This window comes from Scyliorhinus canicula, chromosome 20 (genome assembly GCF_902713615.1).
Source record: "Scyliorhinus canicula chromosome 20, sScyCan1.1, whole genome shotgun sequence".
Classification (NCBI taxonomy): Eukaryota; Metazoa; Chordata; class Chondrichthyes; order Carcharhiniformes; family Scyliorhinidae; genus Scyliorhinus; species Scyliorhinus canicula.
In genome coordinates, this window is record NC_052165.1 from 24,441,515 (window position 1) to 24,462,161 (window position 20,647).

A 20,647-nucleotide genomic window follows, 5' to 3' on the forward strand; every position below is an offset into this window, starting at 1 on the left:
TCATGCTGTTAAAACATTAGCTTTCAGTTCCAAAGCCCCTGAAACTGGAAGACCAGATAGTTTTTCATTTCCATTTCAAAACAAACTGCCTGTCAATCATTGGAGAGCAACAGATGGTTAGTTAAAATAAATGTTCAATAGAATGGCCATTTCTAAACATTTAGATATCTAAACATTTAAATCTCAGTTTAAAACACTCGCAGCTAATTTTTGCTACAATTCTGAATGCGTTAAAGAGCTTTCTCCTTTGGGTAAAGTACCATAGTGCATGTCAGTGCTTCCACAATGCTGGTCACCTTATCTTTACAGGACAGATTCCTATGATCAATCGCTGCATTTAAAACACATTTACATTATAATGAAATATCCAATAGTGACCTTTGAACTTGTCAAACATTTAATCCTTACCTGTCAGAATGTTCCAGACTCCTCAGCAGACTTCCCCCAGTGGTCATGAACTCTAAAAGCATGCATACTTATCTGGACCTCCCAAAGCCCACGCCAGTATGTGTAAATAGCCTGAGGAAGGACATTCAAATTTCCTATAGTCCTCACTGTCACGACACCGACCTCAGAAGAGGTGAGTGTGCATTTTGAATCCAAAGCCTTCCTGTCTTGCGAAAAGGCCATACGACAATGGTTCGAAAGGCAGAGGAACATTGTGTTCCTAACAAAACAAAAACTTAAGTTCGGCATTGTGCAAGCTGATTCCAGTGGGAGATGAAAATCCAGTGCTTGGCTTACATCCATCCTTCTACAGAGAAAACCAGCCACCAGAGACATCTGCCTCTTTGTTTCTCATCCTCATACACTGATATGCACACACACCACAGGCTTTATTTGAAAGGCAGAGTTGCCAATGATAACAAACTTTGGGTGAGATTTTTAGTACTCAACCAGTCACATAGAGATGGTGCTGCTTCAAGCCACAATGTTGTCAGCTGTGGAGATATGAAACTATCTGATAATGGTGATAATTTTGTAGCACATTTTACCCACATGAGAAAAGTTTCAAACAAAGATAGCAACATGAAGCCATTCAACAAAATCAGTGAAGCTACCAGCAGTAGGTATGCCTGGAGCTATGTATAAATTACCTCTGACGGGTTATCTGCAATTTTCTGTTCTTTTATCAAGCATGAACATTACATTATTTTCTCTTCTATCCGTTACCTTCTTCTCCACCCTTTCATATAGCTTCTACAGTGAACGTGCATTTAGTTTATAAGCCCAAGAAACAGGGTGAAAGACAGACTTGCAGTTACAAATCACCTCATCATATTTATTAGGAATGTTCTGAAATGCACAATGACCATTATTAGGTAAAAAAAAACAGGAGCCGAATTTTAATACGCAGTACAATCCCACAAATCATAATGACAACAAACACCAACTCCCATCTTTATTACGTTTGTTGCCCAATCCTAATTACCTTTGAACTGAGTGGCTTTTTCAGATGGTAGTTAAGACGGCCGTATCACATGTAGGTCAGACCAGGTAAGGGTGGCAGCTTTCCTTTTCTAAAGGGCATTAGTGAAGCAGATGGATTTTTACGATAATCGACAATGGTTTTATGGTCATCAGTAAACATTTAATTCCAGATTCTGATTGAATTCAAATTCTACCATCGGCCAGGGTGCGTTACAAACCCGGGTCCACAGAGCATTATCCAGGGTCTCTGGATTCCTAGTCCACTGACAATACCACTATGCCACCACCGGAGAGGTGAATGGTCTGTTAATCTGTTGTTTTGGTAGCACTGGTTGAGGAAGGAATATTGAGATTTGGTCGCTCTTTTTTAAATATTGGCACCTTTAACAGCTACACGAGCAAGTAAAACAGAAAGACAAGCTCACTATGACACCTCCATTATAGGGTAGTGGTTCAAACTCACAGAGTAGATCATGGTGGTCCTGGAATAGTAAGCATGAGCTAAATCGACCACCTAACAGAATATTCCCTGCACTTGTAGTGGTCAACCACTACTCAGGATGCCCAAGTGACTCAGTCAGATCTTCTGTTTTGGGGTGGCTCCGCCTCATGAATTTAAAGAAATATTTCTGCCGTTAGAGGTGAAAATAGTCGAAATATCGCATAATTGCGATGGACTTTGGGAGGATAAAGCTGCCAATTCTGCCCTCTGATGGAAACTGCCAAGCTGGCATTTCTCATCATCTGGCTCTGCTTATCTTTTCGAATAATTTCTCAACTTGCATTTTGGTGGAAGGAATAGGATTTGTTCACGACTCGACGGCATGACACTTGTAGTCTGAAATCGATGGATAATATTGGGTGGAATCTTACTAAAAAATGGCAGTGTCAGTTCCGGTGAGAAAAACGGTGTGACCCCAGCCAACAGATTTCTCACAGAATTTTGAGCCTCTCAAAGAAAGATTTTTTCCCCCACATGAAACAGGCCGCACTTCTGACGGCCTCCCAATCACAGGGCAGCTCCAGCACTTTTCCAGATTTCATTCAAGGGGATTGCAGCCAGGAAGCCAGCACTGTCTTTCTGCGAGGGTGCCCTGATCAAACTCCACCAGCAAGGGCATTGCAGCTTCAGTTAATGCCAGCTCCCTGCAGACGAGGACAGGCAATAGTGCCGTAAAAAATGAATGACCTTTGCGTGGCTAGGGTAAGTCTGCCACCTGCAGTCTTTCGATGCACCCCCTCACCCACCCCTGGCGCCTCCAGGTGATCTCTCACCCAGTCACCTCGTGGGTTGCCCACCTGTCACGAGGCTCTCTTCTCCTCCCCCTTCTCCCCCCTTTCCCCCCTTTCCCCCGTTTCCCCCCTTTCCCTTCCCCACCCCAACTCCTTACATTAGGTGACAGGGCTGTTGATTGGATACATGGGGCCTGCGTCTGCATTCTCACAGGACACCTCAATGAAGCCTCCCATAATGATCGGTAACGGGGTGAGGGATGATAGACATCAGCATGAAGCCTTACATTGTGGTACACATCAGTGCATCCTTTGATGTAAGTCAATGTATGAGACTTGGGATTCAATGTTTGGAACTTCAGTCAGTGACAGTGAACTTTAGTTCTGCAGATTTCAATGGCACAATTGACTTGTCAATGAAGGGTGAAATAGAAAGCAATTGAATACCTCTTGTGACAGATGAAGCACAGCTGATTAGAGTGAAGCCTGCAATTAGCATGACAGGCACACATCTAGAGGGTACCCTCATTCTCCCATTTCACAGCCCGACACACTTATTCCTGAGAGGCAGACTTCCTGGACAAGTGGAATTGATATTTAGGAGAGCTTAATCCCTTGGTCCTCAACATTCTGCCTGAGTATGAGATTCTACATACAATTCATATGTGCTTCCCCAAGTGAGAAGGTCTTCATTCCTCATGAGGCAGGGATGCAAACCATTCTTGAGAACTTCACTCTGCCCTTGCAGTCTAGCCTCCAATGAGACCTCCATCCAGGAACCTCACAATCTCCTCTAATGCTGACCTTCAATATTCACCTCCTTCCACCCACTTTCCAGCTCCCACTAAGGACAGCACTCCGTCAATGGTGATTTGGTCGCAAGCCCAGTAAAAAGGACACAGGAAGCGACGCCTGAATGCCAGCCTCCAGACCCCCTTAAAGCAAGGAGCGCCCAAAAGTAAATGGAAGGCAACACCTGCTGGTGACCTCTCCCCCTGAGATTGAGTGACTGAACTCCAGCCCCAAGTTGACCTTATCTGTGCCTCCCATATCATCTCAGGTGCACCCTGGGCAACCACATTGCAATATTGTGTCAGAATGAGATTCTTGGGCCCCAAGTTGCTATTCTTCATTTGCTGAGGTCCCATTGAAATTCCCACGTAAACTGGAAGCCAAGCATTCCCCACAGAAAGTGAGGGCAACCTGTCAGCAATAGAATCACTCCTGATTGGTTTCAGAGTGACGTGGCTTAGAAACGGTTAGTTAACCTTCTCAGTCAGGGTTGATACCTGAGCACAAGTGAAGGATGGGAGCAGAAGTTATTTTAAGAGTAAGTTTCACATAGCTTAGAAAAGGAGAAACAGCTGTTTCTTTTTGCAATGGAGTACAATTAATAATGATAATCTTTATTGTCACAAGTAGGCTAACATTAACACTGCAATGAAGTTACTGTGAAAAGCCCCCAGTCGCCACATTCCGGCGCATGTTGGGGTACACAGAGGGAGAATTCAGAATGTCCAATTCACCTAACAAGCATGTCTGGATACCACGGGTGCCGACGCTGGAGTGAAAACCGGAGTGTTTCACTCCGGCGTCGGAGGCCGCTCCTCGCCCCTATTCTCCCACCCCCAGGGGGCTAGGAGCGGCGCCGCGTCAATTTCGCGCGCCGGGCCTTGGCGCCGCGTCAAATTTTTAAATAAATTTAGAGTACCCAATTATTTTTTCCAATTAAGGGGCAATTTAGCGTGGCCAATTCATCTAACCTGCACATCTTTGGGTTGTGGGGGCGAAACCCACGCAGACACGGGGAGAATGTGCAAACTCCACACGAACAGCGATCCAGGGCCGGGATCCGAACGGCGGCACTTAAATGACGTCACCCGCGCATGCGCATGTTGACCGGCGCCAACCCGCGCATGCACAGTTGCCGTCCTCCCCGTGGGCGCCCCGCAAGACATGGACGATTGATCTTGCGGGACGGCAGGGGAAAAAGAGTGCATCCTTTAGAGACGCCGACCCGCCAATCGGTGGGCACCGATCGCTGCCAGACCCCTACTGAGCACCCCCCTGGTGCTCGATCCTCCCTCCCCCCCCCACAGGCCGCACACGCAGTGTTCGCGCGCTGTTCACGCCGGCAGCAACCAGGTGTGGTTGGCGCCAGCGTGAACCCGTCAGATTGGGCAGGCCGCTCGGCCCATCTGGGCCGGAGAATCTCCGCTTGCCTGTTAGAAATGGCGAGCGGCGATTCTCCGAGCGGCCTGTCGTGAAACACGGCACGCCGTTTTTGGGGGGGGGTGGTGGGAGAATCGCGTGCGGGTGCCAGGGCGGCGTGGCGGGAATCGCCCGGCACTCCTGCGATTCTCCCATCCGGCGTGGGGGTCGGAGAATCGCGCCCCACATACCAAATGGGATCCCAAGGCAAACTCGGAGCAGCATTGCAGGCTTGTTTTCTATTCACTCGTTTATTTTGACGGATTTTCTCCGCAATATTCAGTACTAAAGTCTGTACTTACAGCGACTGGAGACTCTGCAAGTTCTGTAGTGCCTCTTCGGGAACCGCTCCCAAGCGGTTGTTCTGCAACATACTGTTTGTTTGGAAAAAGATAAGAGAACTGGTCAGAGCATCAAAACCTTTAGATCCTGTGTGGTTTCCTCACGCTACAATTCAGAATGAATTTTATTTATTGCGGCTTAAATGACAAGTTTAGATGTTGATTCCCAAAGCAGAAGACCATAAGGATTAATTAATGGACCATATTTCACTGGCCAATGCCCCAAACAAGACCGTTTACTGGGGTTTACAAGATAAAAAATGGTGTTGTACTGTGTACATCTGACTTGATTTTGTTTGCATTAGATAATGCTTGCAATCTCGTTTTGAAGAAAAGTATCACAGGAACTGTATACATCTGAGTTTTTTTCATATATATATATGAAAACTAAGCACAGCTCTTTGAAGCATTTCTGAAGAAACTCTCAGGCATTTCCCTTGTCTATTGATAATATCTTGCAAAATGACATTCTGATTTTGCTCAGTAATGCTGGTGCTGAACTGAGAAGTTAAACAAAGCATCCAGACCAAAGGTTTTCCGGTTAGAGCCAGTATTGAAACAAGGGAGAGAAGTGGTTGGCGTTTTAATTAAGAAACACGGGCCTTGTTTGCCAGGGACGCAATTATTGCCTTTTAATTTGCGAGAGAATGTCGGAACTGAATATCATCCTGACTGGAGTAAATTTGATAGTTTGTAAGCAGGTAGTTTTGTTGCAAGAGAGAATTTTGTTGTTTAGATACAAGGGGCAAAGTTCTCCCAAATGGAGAATTTTGCCCAATATCATAGAATCATAGAATTTTACAGTGCAGAAGGAGGCCATTCGGCCCATCGAGTCTGCACCAGCCGTTGGAAAGAGCACCCCACCCAAGCCACGCCTCTACTCCATCCCGTAACCTAGTAACATCACCTAATCCTTTGGCACTAAGGGGCAATTTAGCATGGCCAATCCACCTAACCTGCACATCTTTGAACAGTGGGAGGAAACTGGAACTCCCGGAGGAAACCCATGCAGACACGGGGAGAAAGTGCAAACTCCACGCAGACAGTCACCCTAGGCCGAAATTGAACCTGGGACCCTGGCGCTGTGAGGCAGCAGTGCTAATCACTATACCACCGTGCTGCCCTACTATTTGTCAAGTTGACAAATAGTAGGTAAAACAAGCCCTATTGTCAAAGTCACTCAAAGCTAAGTATGATGTTCTGTGAACTAGTTAATTGTCAAGTTATAAAGGCCTTTGATAGACAAAGCTTACTTGAGCTGACAATACTATCAGCAACAAATAAATCATACCTACTTTTGAGATGTGCGGCATTTCAAAATTCTGATTAGTAATTTTAACTATCTCAATTCTAATATCTTTTAAATTATGGAGCTACATTGCAAACAACCTTTCAAACTGCATCAATTAATAGTATCTATTCTCTCAGTTTGAGTCAACTAGCAAAATTGGATTACAGAAGCTAGTGCCATCGTGCCATCCTCCTTCCCCAGACGGGAGTAAGAAAAGAGTAAGTAGTTTAATGGTTAAATGGATCACTCAATGTGGTACCAAAACCAGGAAAGACCAAGATTTTATTCTGGCGGTTGTGGTAGGTTAGTTGATAATGTTGGTAGGGGGACTGCAAACTTCAGTACCTCTGATCTTATTGGAGTACAATATTATAACTGGGACTTCAAGGTGGTTGTACCACTCTCTCATCAGTGGAAAGTTAGATCTGTCCGAACTCTGTGCGTGCCTACTTAAAAGCACTTGGGGTCATTGTTGGCCTCTGACTTGTCTGCTGATTGAGAAGAGGGAACCAAACAATTAGCTCTTTTAAAAATCAAATACAGTCCAGATGTCAGCCCCAGCTGAGTGGTTCCATTTACACCATTCTCCAGGAAAAGCACATAACCTATGCTGACATTTCAAGTCAGCGCTGAGGGAGTGCCACACCTTCTGAGGTGCTTTCTTTCTGATAGAATGTTAAACTAAGATTGAACTGCCCATTCAGATGTATATAAAAGATAGTAAGAAGTCTTACAACACCAGGTTAAAGTCCAACAGGTTTGTTTCAAACACGAGCTTTCGGAGCATGGCTCCTTCTTCAGGTGAATTTCGGAGCCATGCTCCGAAAGCTCGTGTTTGAAACAAACCTGTTGGACTTTAACCTGGTGTTGTAAGACTTCTTACTGTGCTCACCCCAGTCCAACGCCGGCATCTCCACATCATATATAAAAGATGGCATTGTTCTGATCGGGCAGTCAGTTGGCAAAGGGTAGTGCTGGAGCCAATCTGGACTCAGTCTTACATTTATTTGCAGGCTGAAACATTGCAAGCATACATCTCCTATCTCAGCCGCACCACTGTCTCTATAAGTGTTTCCTAGTACTCTTGTGTTTCTTTATATGTGTATACTTTAAACTCCAATTAATGCTCACCACCTGCATATAATTAATATATAATTAACACCCAATTAATATATAATTAGCATCCATGGTACTATTCAAAGAAGAGCACAGGAGCTTTTCTTGTGTTGAGTTCAATGTGTCCTGTTCAATATTTATCCCATGACCAACATCATGAAAACAAATTATAACCATTTATCTCATTGCTGTACTGAAAATGATTGCTACTTTTCCCTATATCGCAACAATGCCCACACTTCAAACATACTTTATTCACTGTGAAGTACTTCTGGGTTGCAAGGGCCCTGTATAAATGCAAGTTTCTTCTCTTTCTCTGCTTAAAAATTATTCTTAAAGGACAGCTGGTGCGCTTGTTACTGGCATGAACTAAACATGAGGTAAGATCACTTATTTAAGGTAATACAGGCCTTTGCTGATGGCTTTATAATATACTTGGCACTGAGAGTTTTTGTACAGCGTTGTTACTCTAACTTAGGCAGTATGCTGACATTTGAGTCATTGTCATACTTCTTCGTTGGAATAGTCGGAAGCCTCAACCTTCAATATAGATAATAATAATCACTTATTGTCACAAGTTGGCTTCAATAAAGTTACTGTGAAAAGCCCCTAGTTGCCTCATTCCAGTGCCTGTTCGGGCAACCCAGTACAGGAATTGAACCCGCGCTGCTAGCATTGTTCTGCATTACAAGCCAGCAGTTTAGCCTACTGTGCTAAACCAGCCCCAGACCAGGAGTCGCTGCATGAAATAGACAGTCTTTAATGCCGTGGGTGTTAATTGCATGCAGGTGGTGGGCATTACTTGGGAGTTTTACATGTAAAGAAAACACTTTGCTCGTTGACTCAAGATTCCAATGCACATTAGGTTTTATCATTGAATTATTATAGCAAACTCATTTGTATTCTTGGGATAAGTTACCTTAGAAATTCATAATGAATTTTATTTATTGCGGCTTAAATGATAAGTTTAGATCTTGATTCCCAAGACCAACATATACTCTGATATTTAAGCATATGAATAGCAAAACACACCATTTTATCTGAAGTTATCTCCTGTCCCCAAACTATGCCCAGGTTCCCTGAACTAATTTTATAACACCCCTTTTCCCAACCAACATCCAATTTTAGTAACTCAATAGGTTAACTGCAGTTGATAGTTACCACACTAACCGCTTAGGTGACCAAGTGATGGAAACCGTTTCTTCCTGGTTCAGCAAAGGTTCGAAACGGCATCTTTTCGAGGATGGTCTCTGCAATGTGGCGTGGTTTTAAATGTCAGCTAGAACAGGCCTCTGTGGCAGGGATCATGGCATGGATGCAGCATGGTAGCATAGTGGTTAGCACAATTGCTTCACAGCTCCAGCCTCCCACTTTCAATTCCTGGCTTGGGTCACTGTCTGTGCGGAGTCTGCACGTTCTCCCCGTGTGTGTGCGTGGGTTTCCTCCGGGTGCTCTGGTTTCCTCCCTCAGTCCAAAGATGTGCAGGTTAGGTGGATTGGCCATGCTAAATTGCCCATAGTGTCCAAAAATTGCCCTTAGTGTTGGGTAGGGTTACTGGGTTATGGGAATAGGGTGAAGGTGCAGGCTTGGATAGGGTGCTCTTTCCAAGGGCTGGTGCAGACTCAATGGGCCGAATGGCCTCCTTCTGTACTAAAAAAAAATCACAGATCGAACTGGTCTGTTGGGCTCTTGGATGGGAACTAGCTTCCCTCTCAAATCGGAGAACCAACAGTTACACTGTTCAATCTCTTTGATGTTCCCCTCTGTAGATTCTGTTGTCTACCGCATTCAAATTCCTGTACTTTAGACGTTTTATATCCCCATTGATCTTTGGAAGTCCAAGGGTGCGATTCTCCGCCCCCCACGCCGGGTGAGAGAATAGCGGGAGGGCCTCCCGACATTTTTCACGCCCTCCCGCTATTCTCTCCCCCCCCCACGCCCAACCCACGCCACAAATCGCCGCTCGCCGTTTTTTACGGCGAGCGGCGATTCTCCCAGGCCGATGGGCCGAGCGCCCAGGCCTTCACGCCCATTTCAACACGGCAGCAAACATACCTGCTCGCTGCCGTCGTGAAACGGGTGCCAGATACCCGTTTGGGGTATCTGGGGGCCCGATTGGCACGGCAGTACCACGGCCGTGCCAAAGGGAGCATAGGCCTGCGATCGGTGCCCACCGATCGCGGGCCGTGCGTCCGTAACGGACGCACTCTTTTCCCTCCGCCGCCCCGCAAGATTAAGCTGCCACGTCTTGCGGGGTGGCTGAGGGAAAAGACGGCAACTGCGCATGCGCGGGTTGGCGTTGTCCAACCTGCGCATGCGCGACCGACGTCATCGGCCGTGTGACGCTTGACGTGCGGCCTTGACGACCGCACTCCTAGCCCCACCCAGGGGGGGAGAATCAGCCCCGGAAGTGGGCGTGAAGTCTGCCGTGGGTCAGGGCTTGTCCCACGGCAGCCTTTACAATTTTGTGGAGAATCTCGCCCAATGTCTCTGATATGGCCAGTCGCACCTCAATGTCTCTCAACTTCTGCTAATTTTGTTACCTGGCAAATTGCATTGCATTATTCCTATGCTTGCTAGTCTTGTTACTTATTGTTATTATATTTTCATTACAAGTTTACCGTTTATGTAGTTAACTTCCCACACAAAAATGAAAATCGCTTATTGTCACGAGTAGGCTTCAATGAAGTTACTGTGAAAAGCCCCTAGTCGCCACATTCCGGCGCCTGTCTGGGGAGGCTGGTACGGGAATCAAACCGTGCTGCTGGCCTGCTTGGTCTGCTTTAAAAGCCAGCGATTTAGCCTGGTGAGCTAAACCAGCCCCTGAAATGAAAATCGCTTATTGTCGCGAGTAGGCTTCAATGAAGTTACTGTGAAAAGCCCCTAGTCGCCACATTCCGGCGCCTGTCCGGGGAGGCTGGTACGGAATCAAACCGTGCTGCTGGCCTGTGCATTAATTGGGTTTCATTCTGCATTTTCTCCCTAACCACAAATGGTTTTGTTCGCTTTCACCACAATACTTAGTAACCCTGGTTATTAGCATTTTTGCTATCTAAACACCTTTCAATGGGATAAGATGATCAGTCAGCAATTATGAAGGCTCTCCTAAGATTCAATTGATTTGTGGATCTTTCTGTGAGCAAATATTTGCTGCATCAACCTGCGTAACAACAGTTACTGCAATTCAAATTTGTTAATTGTACCTGCCACTTTTTGGCACGTCTCTCTGACTGGAAATGTAGGCCCTAAATAAACACAAGTCTCTTTATTTCCTATGTTTTAACTTGTCAGGAGTTACATTGAAAACTGCCAGTGCTGAACTCACTAGCAGCATTGGGGAGTCAACCCAATGCTTAGCTTTTTCAGCGTTGTGATGGTTCCAAGAAATCATTCAGTCAGGAATATTGCTCCCGGGATTTTTCCAAGTCGCGCAAAGTCTTAACTGTTCCCAAAGTGCAGCTCATTTAACCATTTGATGAACAATTCTCTTCACACCTTTCACCCATTTCTTTTGCAGAAACCAAATACATTCTCTGTCAATAACCATTTGTTTCGCAAAGACCTGTTCTCATATCTCTCATGGGAGTATGTGCACTAAACCTCTCTGTCTCTAGGCGATATGGATTACTTTTTATTCAGGCGAACCAAACATTTCCTTAGTAGGCAGAGCGAAGATGATTAATGCACAAAGCTCAAATTACAACATTTGCTCTCAGCCTCAAAGAGCCTCTGTAGAAGAAATTACATTACATGCTCATTCATATTGGCATTTTGTGGTTCTGCACTTTTTTGCACTTTATTATGTAACACACTGTTCTAACCTCTAACTGTTACAAATATATACACTGAAACTGGAGATTTCATGTCTTTTTGAAAGGCCCTATGAAATATAATTGGCAGGTTGGTACTAATACAGTGTAATGTCACACAACTGAAAGGTGCCACGGTGGCACAGTGGTTAGCACTACTGCCTCACAGCGCCAGGGATCTGGGTTCAATTCCAGCCTTGAGTGACTGTGTGGAGTTTGCACGGCCTCCCCGTATCTGTGTGGGTTTCCTCCCACAGTCCAAAGATGTGCAGGTTAGGTGGATTGTCCATTTAAATTGCCCCTTAGTGTCCTTGGATATATAGGTTAGGTGGGGTTATGGGGATAGGGTGGGGGAGTGGACCTAGCTAGGGTTTCAGAGGGTCAGTGCAGACTCAAGGGGACAAATGGCCTCCTTCTGCACTGTAGTAATTCTAATTATATTTTAAGTAGATTCTTAAACTTACAACAATCTTCAAAACAGTCTTCCAAAGGTGAAGATAATTTTTATGTGATATTTTGGCCCAGTTTTATGAACACAATGATCATAAAAACCTGGTGTTACAGTTAACAGGTATTAGAAATTACAAGAAAAAACAGCGCCCTAATTCAATCACTTTGCAAAGCATAATATTAAATCTGAAAATATAAGTCAATAAAATTGGAAGTTGCTTATCCTGTGTTTACCTCTCCAGCATTGAATTCAAACTCTGGGCCCAGCCAAATGGACCAGTTCCAATTCTCTTCCTGTTAAGGCAGACTTTCTTCTGCTTCCATAGCTAGTAACTCCTGGAACAGATCGCTGGTCTGTTGCCGGGGGCTTAAGGGACGCCACTCCACATCAGGTACAGCTGACCAGGAGTCTCTTCTTCTACCGCAAGCCATTGGTGCGTCGGAAGGAATTGCAGGTCGATACTCAATCTGTTTGGCTGCGTTATGAACCCACTTTCCTTGGCCGTCAGGTCCTGGGGTCGGACTTGAACCCAGAGTTACTGGCTCAGAGACAGGGACTCTACCCACTGTGCCTACAAGACCCCAAATAGATCTACGTTTATGTCTACAAAATAGTGCCACATGGTATCTGTAAAGCCCGCACGGGGACTACGGGGTGGGAATAGTTACCTTCCCAGTGGTCCTTGCGGAGTATGATCTCCCAAGCTAGAGCGGAGGATATCTATTGACCTTTGTGTAAAAGGTCGGCCAGTGAGGCACAGACCAGAGGAGGAAGCAGGTATCATTGAATTTACAGTGCAGAAGGAAGCCATTCAGCCCATCGAGTCTGCACTGACCCTTGGAAAGTGCTCCCTACTTAAACTCCACCCTATTCCCGTAACCCAGTAACCCCACCTAACCTTCTTGGATACAAAGGGCAATTTAGCATGGCCAATCCACCTAACCTGCACATCTTTGAAGGGTGGGAGGAAACCAGAGCACCCGGAAGAAACCCGACACAGGGAAGAACGGAAGAAACAGACACAGGGAGAACATGCAGACTCCCCACAGGCAGTGACCCAAGCCGGGAATCGAACCTGGGACCCTGGAGCTGTGAAACAACAGTGCTAACCACTGTGCTACCTTACCACCCTATTTATTTACCGCAATGCTTTCCAAGGGAAACTACCAGGCAGTGTATATATTGTGTTGTAAATAAACTATGTTTCTTTATTTTATTTGGTCCTTGTTAAGGCACCAATCCAAGGTTTTATGATAGTCATATTTCTTTTCATGTACGGTTGGGTAAGGTAACAGTTTCTCAAGTTTAATTCAGGCAATGTGAATGCCTTCTAGATATGAACACAATGTTCTGCATAATTGAAGGTAATTGGTGCATTTTCTGTTCAATGCATCGAGAAAAAATATCATTACCTAAACAGCAAAAGTTTCAAATAAAGGAAGAGTTTACTCACAGAACTTTAAGATTGTAAAGACCAGCAAATGCTCCCGCAGGGATGTGTGTCAAGTCATTTCCTGCAAGACGCCTGCAGGGTGAAAGAATAATCAAACACATTTTCTTCATGTGGGATTCATTCATAAGCTGAGACGCACAACACAAATATCGAAAAATATAAGCCGAATCGGACGTAGGGATGATTTACTGGAGAATATCTCTTTTCATTAAGATTTGGCATGTCATCACTTTTAACATACAAAGCAACAAAAGTATAACATTCTCATTCACAAAACTGCATTTTCTACTTTCATCAATTAGTAATGGAAATAAGAATCGTAGAGTTCACAATTCTTAGTTTTACAAAGCAACATTTTTTTGATCGGCGTAAATGCGATGGGCTGATGGGCCTTTTCTGTGTGGTAATGACTCTATGACTATCACTATGACTGTAATATCAAGAACCACCATGGTTGAAATAAACAACAAAATGATCAGTTAGTTAATATATTTACACCAGTAATTAATATATAAGTTTTGATGGTTTTGCTGCCATGTACATAGAGAATCTGATGTTTGTCTACACAATGTATAACGGTAGATTATTGCATCAACTTCTTTTTTGGGGCAGTGTAAATTACATTCTATTAATAAAAAAAACCCTTGTTTTGAAGCTGTGTGGTGGGACAATTCCTTCCTTCTTGGAGTTCCTTTGGGTTGGAGTCTCCCAAGAAGTATATCTTTCAGGAAAACTGTTATAGCTGGTTTCTTTTCTGTACTGCAGAGTCAGTCCAACGAAACATCAGTTACGTAAATATCTGTTTTGGCTGTGGACCATCCTTGCTCATTTGGGTAAGGTTAATGCAGGCCACTGTGTGACAGCTTGGTATGAAGCAGTGGGCAGCAGAAAGATAATTGTTGTGCAGACAATTTCAAATGGAGTGATCCAGTTCCCAACACTAACATCTTCATCTTGATGAGGAGGAAAAAGATTGATCTCACAGCTGTCACAATATAGTAACCACTTGCCGCTCCCTGTTAATTTACAAACAAATGTCAGTGTGACAGACAGAGGAGGAGAATTGAACCCAGTCCCCTAATTCTCTTCCCTTACCCTCTGGGTTCAATGTGGTTATTTTGAAAACACAGATATGTTGGCCGGGATTCTCCAATCCTGCGGCCACGTTCTGACGCTGGCGTGAAAAGCGGCACGAGCCACTTCAGCATCAACGGGCCACAAGTGGCAGGTATCCACCCCTTCCTAGGGGGTTAGTATGGCGCTGGAGTGGTGTCCGCAGCTCCGGCACCCGAAAGCCGGCGCAAGTTCACAAATGCGCACCACGGCCGGTGCGAGTTCTCGCATGCGCAAGGGTTCCCGTCTCCGCGCTGGCCCCCTGGCAATATGGCGGAGCCCTACAGGGGCCTGGTGTGGAGGAACATAGGCCCCCACGGAATTAGCCCGCCTGCCAATCGGTAGGCCCCGATTGCGAGCCAGGCCACCGTGGAGCCCCCCCCCCTCCCGGGGTCGGATGCCCCCCCCCCTCCCCCCCACACCAGGACGGATCCCGCAGACAGAACTCCGAGGTCCCGCTGGGTGGGACCATACAAAACCCACGCCGGCGGGACTTGGCCGAATTCGGCGGGCACTCGGCCCATCGAGGCCCAGAGAATCGCCGGCAGGGGGCTTTCAACGGTACCCGACTGGCACAGCGGCGATCCCGCGGGCACCGAAGAATCAGCGCCGGAGAATCGGCGAGCCGGTGTCAGGGCGGCATGGCACATTTCTCGTGCCCCCCCCGGCGATTCTCTGACCCGGCGCGGGGTCGGAGAATCTCGGCCGTTGTGTTTCTCAGTCTCCCTTTATGGGTGAGATTCTCTGGCCTCCCCATAGTGTGTTTCTCGGTGGCGGGACGTGACCAGCTGCTGGCCAACTGTGAGATTTTCTGGTCCCACTGCTGTCAATGGGATGTCCCATTGAATCCACCCCACACTGCTGGGAAACCTACGGAGGGACAGGAACAGTCACAAGATCTCACCCTATATGTTTGCTTCTGAGTCCCCATTTGGCTTGTGGTAAATTTAAAGAACAGCAGCAGACTTTTGTAAGTTTAAAAAGAGGATTATTTATTTTCATGCTCACTCCAAAAATCTAAACCTACAATAGTCACATACCACACACTCAAGAAAATTGCTATTAAAGATGATTGTACACTTCTACAAGTGTTAAAACCCCCCAAAAAGGTAATAGTTCATGTGTCTGGCATGTTGTTGAAGCTCAGTTGCAGATCCAGTAAACAAAGGAGTCCTTTGCCAATCTAGAGTTGTAGTTCAGATAGGTTCAAATAGCTGGAGTCAGTTATTGGGATTATTGCAGGATTCCCTCGAAGAGATGCATGTTCATCAGGTCGTGAATCTAGACACTTGTGGTTTTCTTAGTAGAAGGTCAAAACTTTTGCAAAAGGACTAGAGGTTTTGGGAGACTTGTAAAGACTTTACAATCTCATGGTTTTTAAAAGGCAAATATGATACTGTCTTTTCTGCAGCTGCTGTGCTTGTAGTCAACTTCTGAAGACTGTTCAAGTTTCTCTCTAGGTCGTTCGATGAAACACGTTATCGTGAACGATATTCCCCCACATGACCAATTCTGGTGTCATGCAACCAGAATAGTTGGGAAGTTAAAGCCATCCACAGTTAACAGCCCTTCACACTTTTACATAACTACTAGTTTCATTAGCTCTCTTTGGTTGAAATGCAAACTTGGAGGCAGGGAGTCCAGAGGTCGATTGATTCCATGTTTGGAGTAAACAACAAACAATAGCAACTGTGAATTCTACAGAGGGGTGCTGTCTGGGCATGCCCATTCCTAGGGGCAGACCCCTCGGGTGTTTCAATTAGAACTTTCTGGATGCTTGAATAAGCAATGGTCACCTTACCCAATCCACCTAGCCTGCACATCTTTGGGTTGTGGGGGCGAGATACATGTAAACACGGAGAGAAGTTTCCTGTCAGAAGTTTCTGCTCAACCTGACAGAATTTGGCAAAACTGGTGTTCAACTTCAAACTCCAAACAGACAGCAAAACCTATATCGAGCTGCAAAACTACAGACAGACCTGGTTCCTCCCACCAATTACATCATCTTTATTCCACTATGATGTTCTATCACCTGCTTAGATAGGACTACATATGATACCTCATAAATTATCTACTCTCCAAGGAATCTCCAGCAATTGTAACACTGCTGCATTAGGCATTTTTCTGTAAACAAGTAAATGGTTCAAATGAATAATTACTTAAATTTTTATGACCTCTTAATAGCAGGTCTCGATCTTAATCTAGGTTCTTTAATAATATTACTGCAACCAACATATACCGTAATCCAGGCTTTTAAACACCTTACTGCAACAGATATAAAATACTATATACCAATTTCTTACAATCATCACAATTGGTTTTTGGAGCTCTTTGTTCACCCACATGGTTTTTAAGGTTGTTTGAGAGACAGTTTTTGAAATCCCCGAAAAGGATTGCTTCCCTTCATCCATCATACTTGCAGTCACTTTTGAGACCTTGACCCACTGGCCAAATATGAGCTGTTCAATTCTTTCCAATTCAGGGAAAGTTTCAGTGAGTTTTTGATGAGATGCCCAAATCTCTGGTGTTAAGATTCTGGCACTAATTCATGAACACTCCAGATTGCACATTTTGCCTGTTCACAGCTTACAAAGTTGCCTGCAGCTGGCATGGAATGAAACTCACGTGCTTTGCCTATCAGCTGACTTTGCATTAGGAGAGTCCAAATCTCTGGCAGATACTTTAACTGATGTTTCAGCTTCCAAAGGCTGTGAAGAAGGTTTCAATGTCATCTTCTTCAAATTTGGGATTAATTGGGAGTACTTTTCAGAAATCAAAGTTTTTCTCTGGGCTAAGGCTGGTAGAATTACAGTGGTATCTCCACTATACAAAGACAACATTTTCCCCAGCCAGCACAATCTGCTTTATCTCACTGTCATTTTATGCTCGTAATTTCTTCTACAGCTGGAAGTTTCTATCTTTCTCTCTTGGGGCTGTCTTTCTGCTGCCAATACTTTACAGCTTCATGGTTCTGTAGCTATTGTCACAGGTGGTGGTCTTCTGCAGACTACCCAGATCTCTCATTAGGTCTTTAGATAAAACTCTTTATCTCCAGCCAGTTTCTCCCACATGACCAATTCTGGTATCGTACAAACAACCAGGATAGTTTGGAAGTCCAAAGCCATCACTGCTCAAGATAAGATAGATGGCCGTCTTTCACACTTGCAGATAACTGATTTAATCAGCTCTCTCTTGTTGAATTGCAAACTTGGAGACATTCTGTTCAGAGGTTCATTATTTTATGTTTGGAGTAAACCACCAACAATGGCATGTGTGAATTCTACAGGGGGGGCGCTGCCTGGGCATGTCCATTCCAAGGGGAAGACCCCAAACATAGCGGGCGGGACTCTCCGTCCCATGAGACCCGTTTTCTGGCACAGCGCGTCCCACTGGCAGCGGGACCCTCCGTCCCGGCAGCCAGCCAATGGGGTTTCCCACACCGTCGGGAAATCTGCGGGCGTGAGTGCGCTGCCAGCAAAGCAAACGATCCCGCCGACAGAGAATCCTGCCCAGGGTATTTCAATTCGAATTTACGGGATGCTTGGGTTGAAAACCGGTCCCCTTTTCATTCATCTTAACCACCTTTTAATATAGGAAGGACTGTTCTAGAAGCTTCCACAGGAACACAGTTCATGGTTTTAAGTTATGAATATGATGTGCCTTCAATGATAGTTAGGTAAGTGACTGAGATAATATGAGCATAAATATTAATGTGCAGAATGCACACAGAGTTCTCGCTCTTCTCTTTGCATCACCATATTCTGATGCAATGAACTGGAGTTTACAATCAGCAGTGACGGAATGGCACTCACAGTTCCTTATTCTGAGAGTTACCCATAAAGTCGCTGCATGCTTTTGGGTGACAAGTTACTGTCATTGGTCAACTGATACAGCATGGCACCCTCTACAGATGATCTCAGCAAAGAACAGCATGTCTTTTTAACCAACCAGATTGAAGACAAGCATTGTCTTGACCAGGAAGTATAATTAAAAGTGAAATCATATTCTGAAAGTCAAATAAAGAAATGGAAGAAAAGATGGGAAAGTTTAAGAAAAAACTAACTATAATTAAATAAGAAGGAATGAGACTCCATACCTGTACAGTGATATTGTCAGCACAAAATAGATTGTTTTGCAATATGAAGATGTATTATGCTGCTAAAATTTCATTTACATCTATAGGCACTTCCGTTATTTTCCACTGCAGTAGTGGATAAGGAAAGCTACATACAGCAACTGCCCACCATTACAGGGATTACAATATCAAGTCTATCGGCATGGTAATGGTGGAGGACCAGGGCAACTTGGACCACAATTTCTAAATTTCCACATTTAACCGGACATAGTTGTGCTGTTTCTGGAAGCTACTGTGTCCAATTTATGCCATAATAACGATGAGCGTCAGTGACCACACTTGCTCCGAACACAAATTCTGAGATCATTGTGTTTCCATTTTACTCCTGACTTTAGTGCTGGAAGTCTGGAGACTTCCTTTGGAGACTCTGGTGAGCTGAAAGAATTTACCCACAATACTGCGTACAAGAATAAACTAGAAGCCCAATTCATCATGTCTACTCCTAAATGTGAGAGTCTGTGTACACTGAGTATAAGACACTTAAACATCTTTCCTCTTGGCATTGTTTATGAATGTTAATTTTCTTTTCTGTTTCTGTCTTGGATCATTGGTTCTGTTATAAATTCCAGTAAATAGGCCAAACGGGCTATATGTGCTTTTAGTTCAAAGGTGCATTCCTGTGGTTTGGGGTCCATTTCTCAGCTATTGATTGAGTGATGGATGTGTTAATGTGTCTGCTCGTGGCTTGATTTCATTTAGCTGTTGTGAATTGACTGGTTGCGACTGTTGATGGTCCAGACTTCCTGTGCACAGTGATGTTTAAAAACAAGAATGGTTTTGGAGGCACGCTAATTGGCGTTATTTTCTCTGTAGAATTTATGTTGTTTCATTATTAGTTGTTGCCAGATCCTTAGAATGCAGTTATGTTTCAGCTGCCAGTCTCAGTCTAGTGGCCAATCTTGTACTGTCTGCCTATGATTTGTTAAGATCCAAGCGAAAGTTCTGCACGGTAGCACAAGTGGCTAGCACTGTGCTTCACAGCTCCAGGGTTCCAGGTTCGATTCCCAGCTGGGTCACTGTCTGTGCGGAGTCTGCACGTTCTCCCCATGTCTGCGTGGGTTTCCTCCGGGTGCTCCGGCTTCCTCCCACAGTCCAAAGATGTGCGGGTTAGGTGGATTGGCCATGCTAAATTATCCTTGGTGACCAAAAAGGTTAGGAGGGGTTATTGGGTTACGGGGATAGGGTGGAAGTGAGGGCTTAAGTGGGTCGGTGCAGACTCGATGGGCCGAATGGCCTCCTTCTGCACTGTATGATCTATGCCTCTATGTCTCAACACAGAGCTCCAAACTTGACTATCATCTTTTAAAAGAGTATCCCCATTCAGTGTATTGAAGTAAACTTGGGATCCATTGATGACATTTGCATTGGCCCCTCTCAGCTTGTGCGAACCTGATATGATGTTTCAATGGAGGTGCACTTTGTGGAATGCTCACCCAAGGGGTATGAAAACGCATTTCTGAGCAGGTCACAAACAGCTCCCAATTGATGTTGGGCCGGACATTCACGTTATCTTAGTCATTCATCCACATGCCTGGAGCATGTAAAAACATTAATCTGTTCACTGCAGCATATTGATGTTTGAGACATCACCCACAGGGCTTTTAGGTTAATGTTAATGAATGTTTATTTTGTCAAAACTGTGAAGGACTGTGACCATGTCAACTCTTTAATACTTAGTTCCTTCACACAGCATTTGAGTAGTTTTAAAATTTTGTTTCCTCTCCATAAATATCCAGTGGCCGTTTTGAGAGTGCAATGTTTGCATTTCTGCAAAGTATGTTTAGTACCCTTAGTAAGTCGCTTTGTTCTGTCAATGGTCTCTCAGATTTGCATTTATACAGCACCTTTCAGGGTTTCCGGACATCCCAAAATGCTTTGCAGCCAGTGAACTGCTTCCACAGTGTTTTTGCAATTTAGAAAATGTTGCAGAAAATATGTGTGCAGCAAACAACGGTGTCAAAATGACCAGATAATCTGTGTTAATGATGGTGACAGAGGAGTAAATATCGTCCAGGGCACCCTTTGCTCTCTTACATCCGGATACTTCCATGTGGCTGAGAAGC

At 44.8% G+C, this 20,647-nt stretch overlaps 1 protein-coding gene across 1 annotated transcript in view; it reads right to left on the bottom strand.

Annotated features, from left to right (window-relative positions):
• LOC119954975 (leucine-rich repeat-containing G-protein coupled receptor 5-like) overlaps nt 1–20,647 on the bottom strand; it is a 201,701-nt gene that overhangs the window by 85,273 nt on the left and 95,781 nt on the right. Inside the window, 2 exon segments of the mRNA XM_038780739.1 lie at nt 5,178–5,249; nt 13,337–13,408. Coding sequence (XP_038636667.1) covers nt 5,178–5,249; nt 13,337–13,408 — 144 coding nt within the window.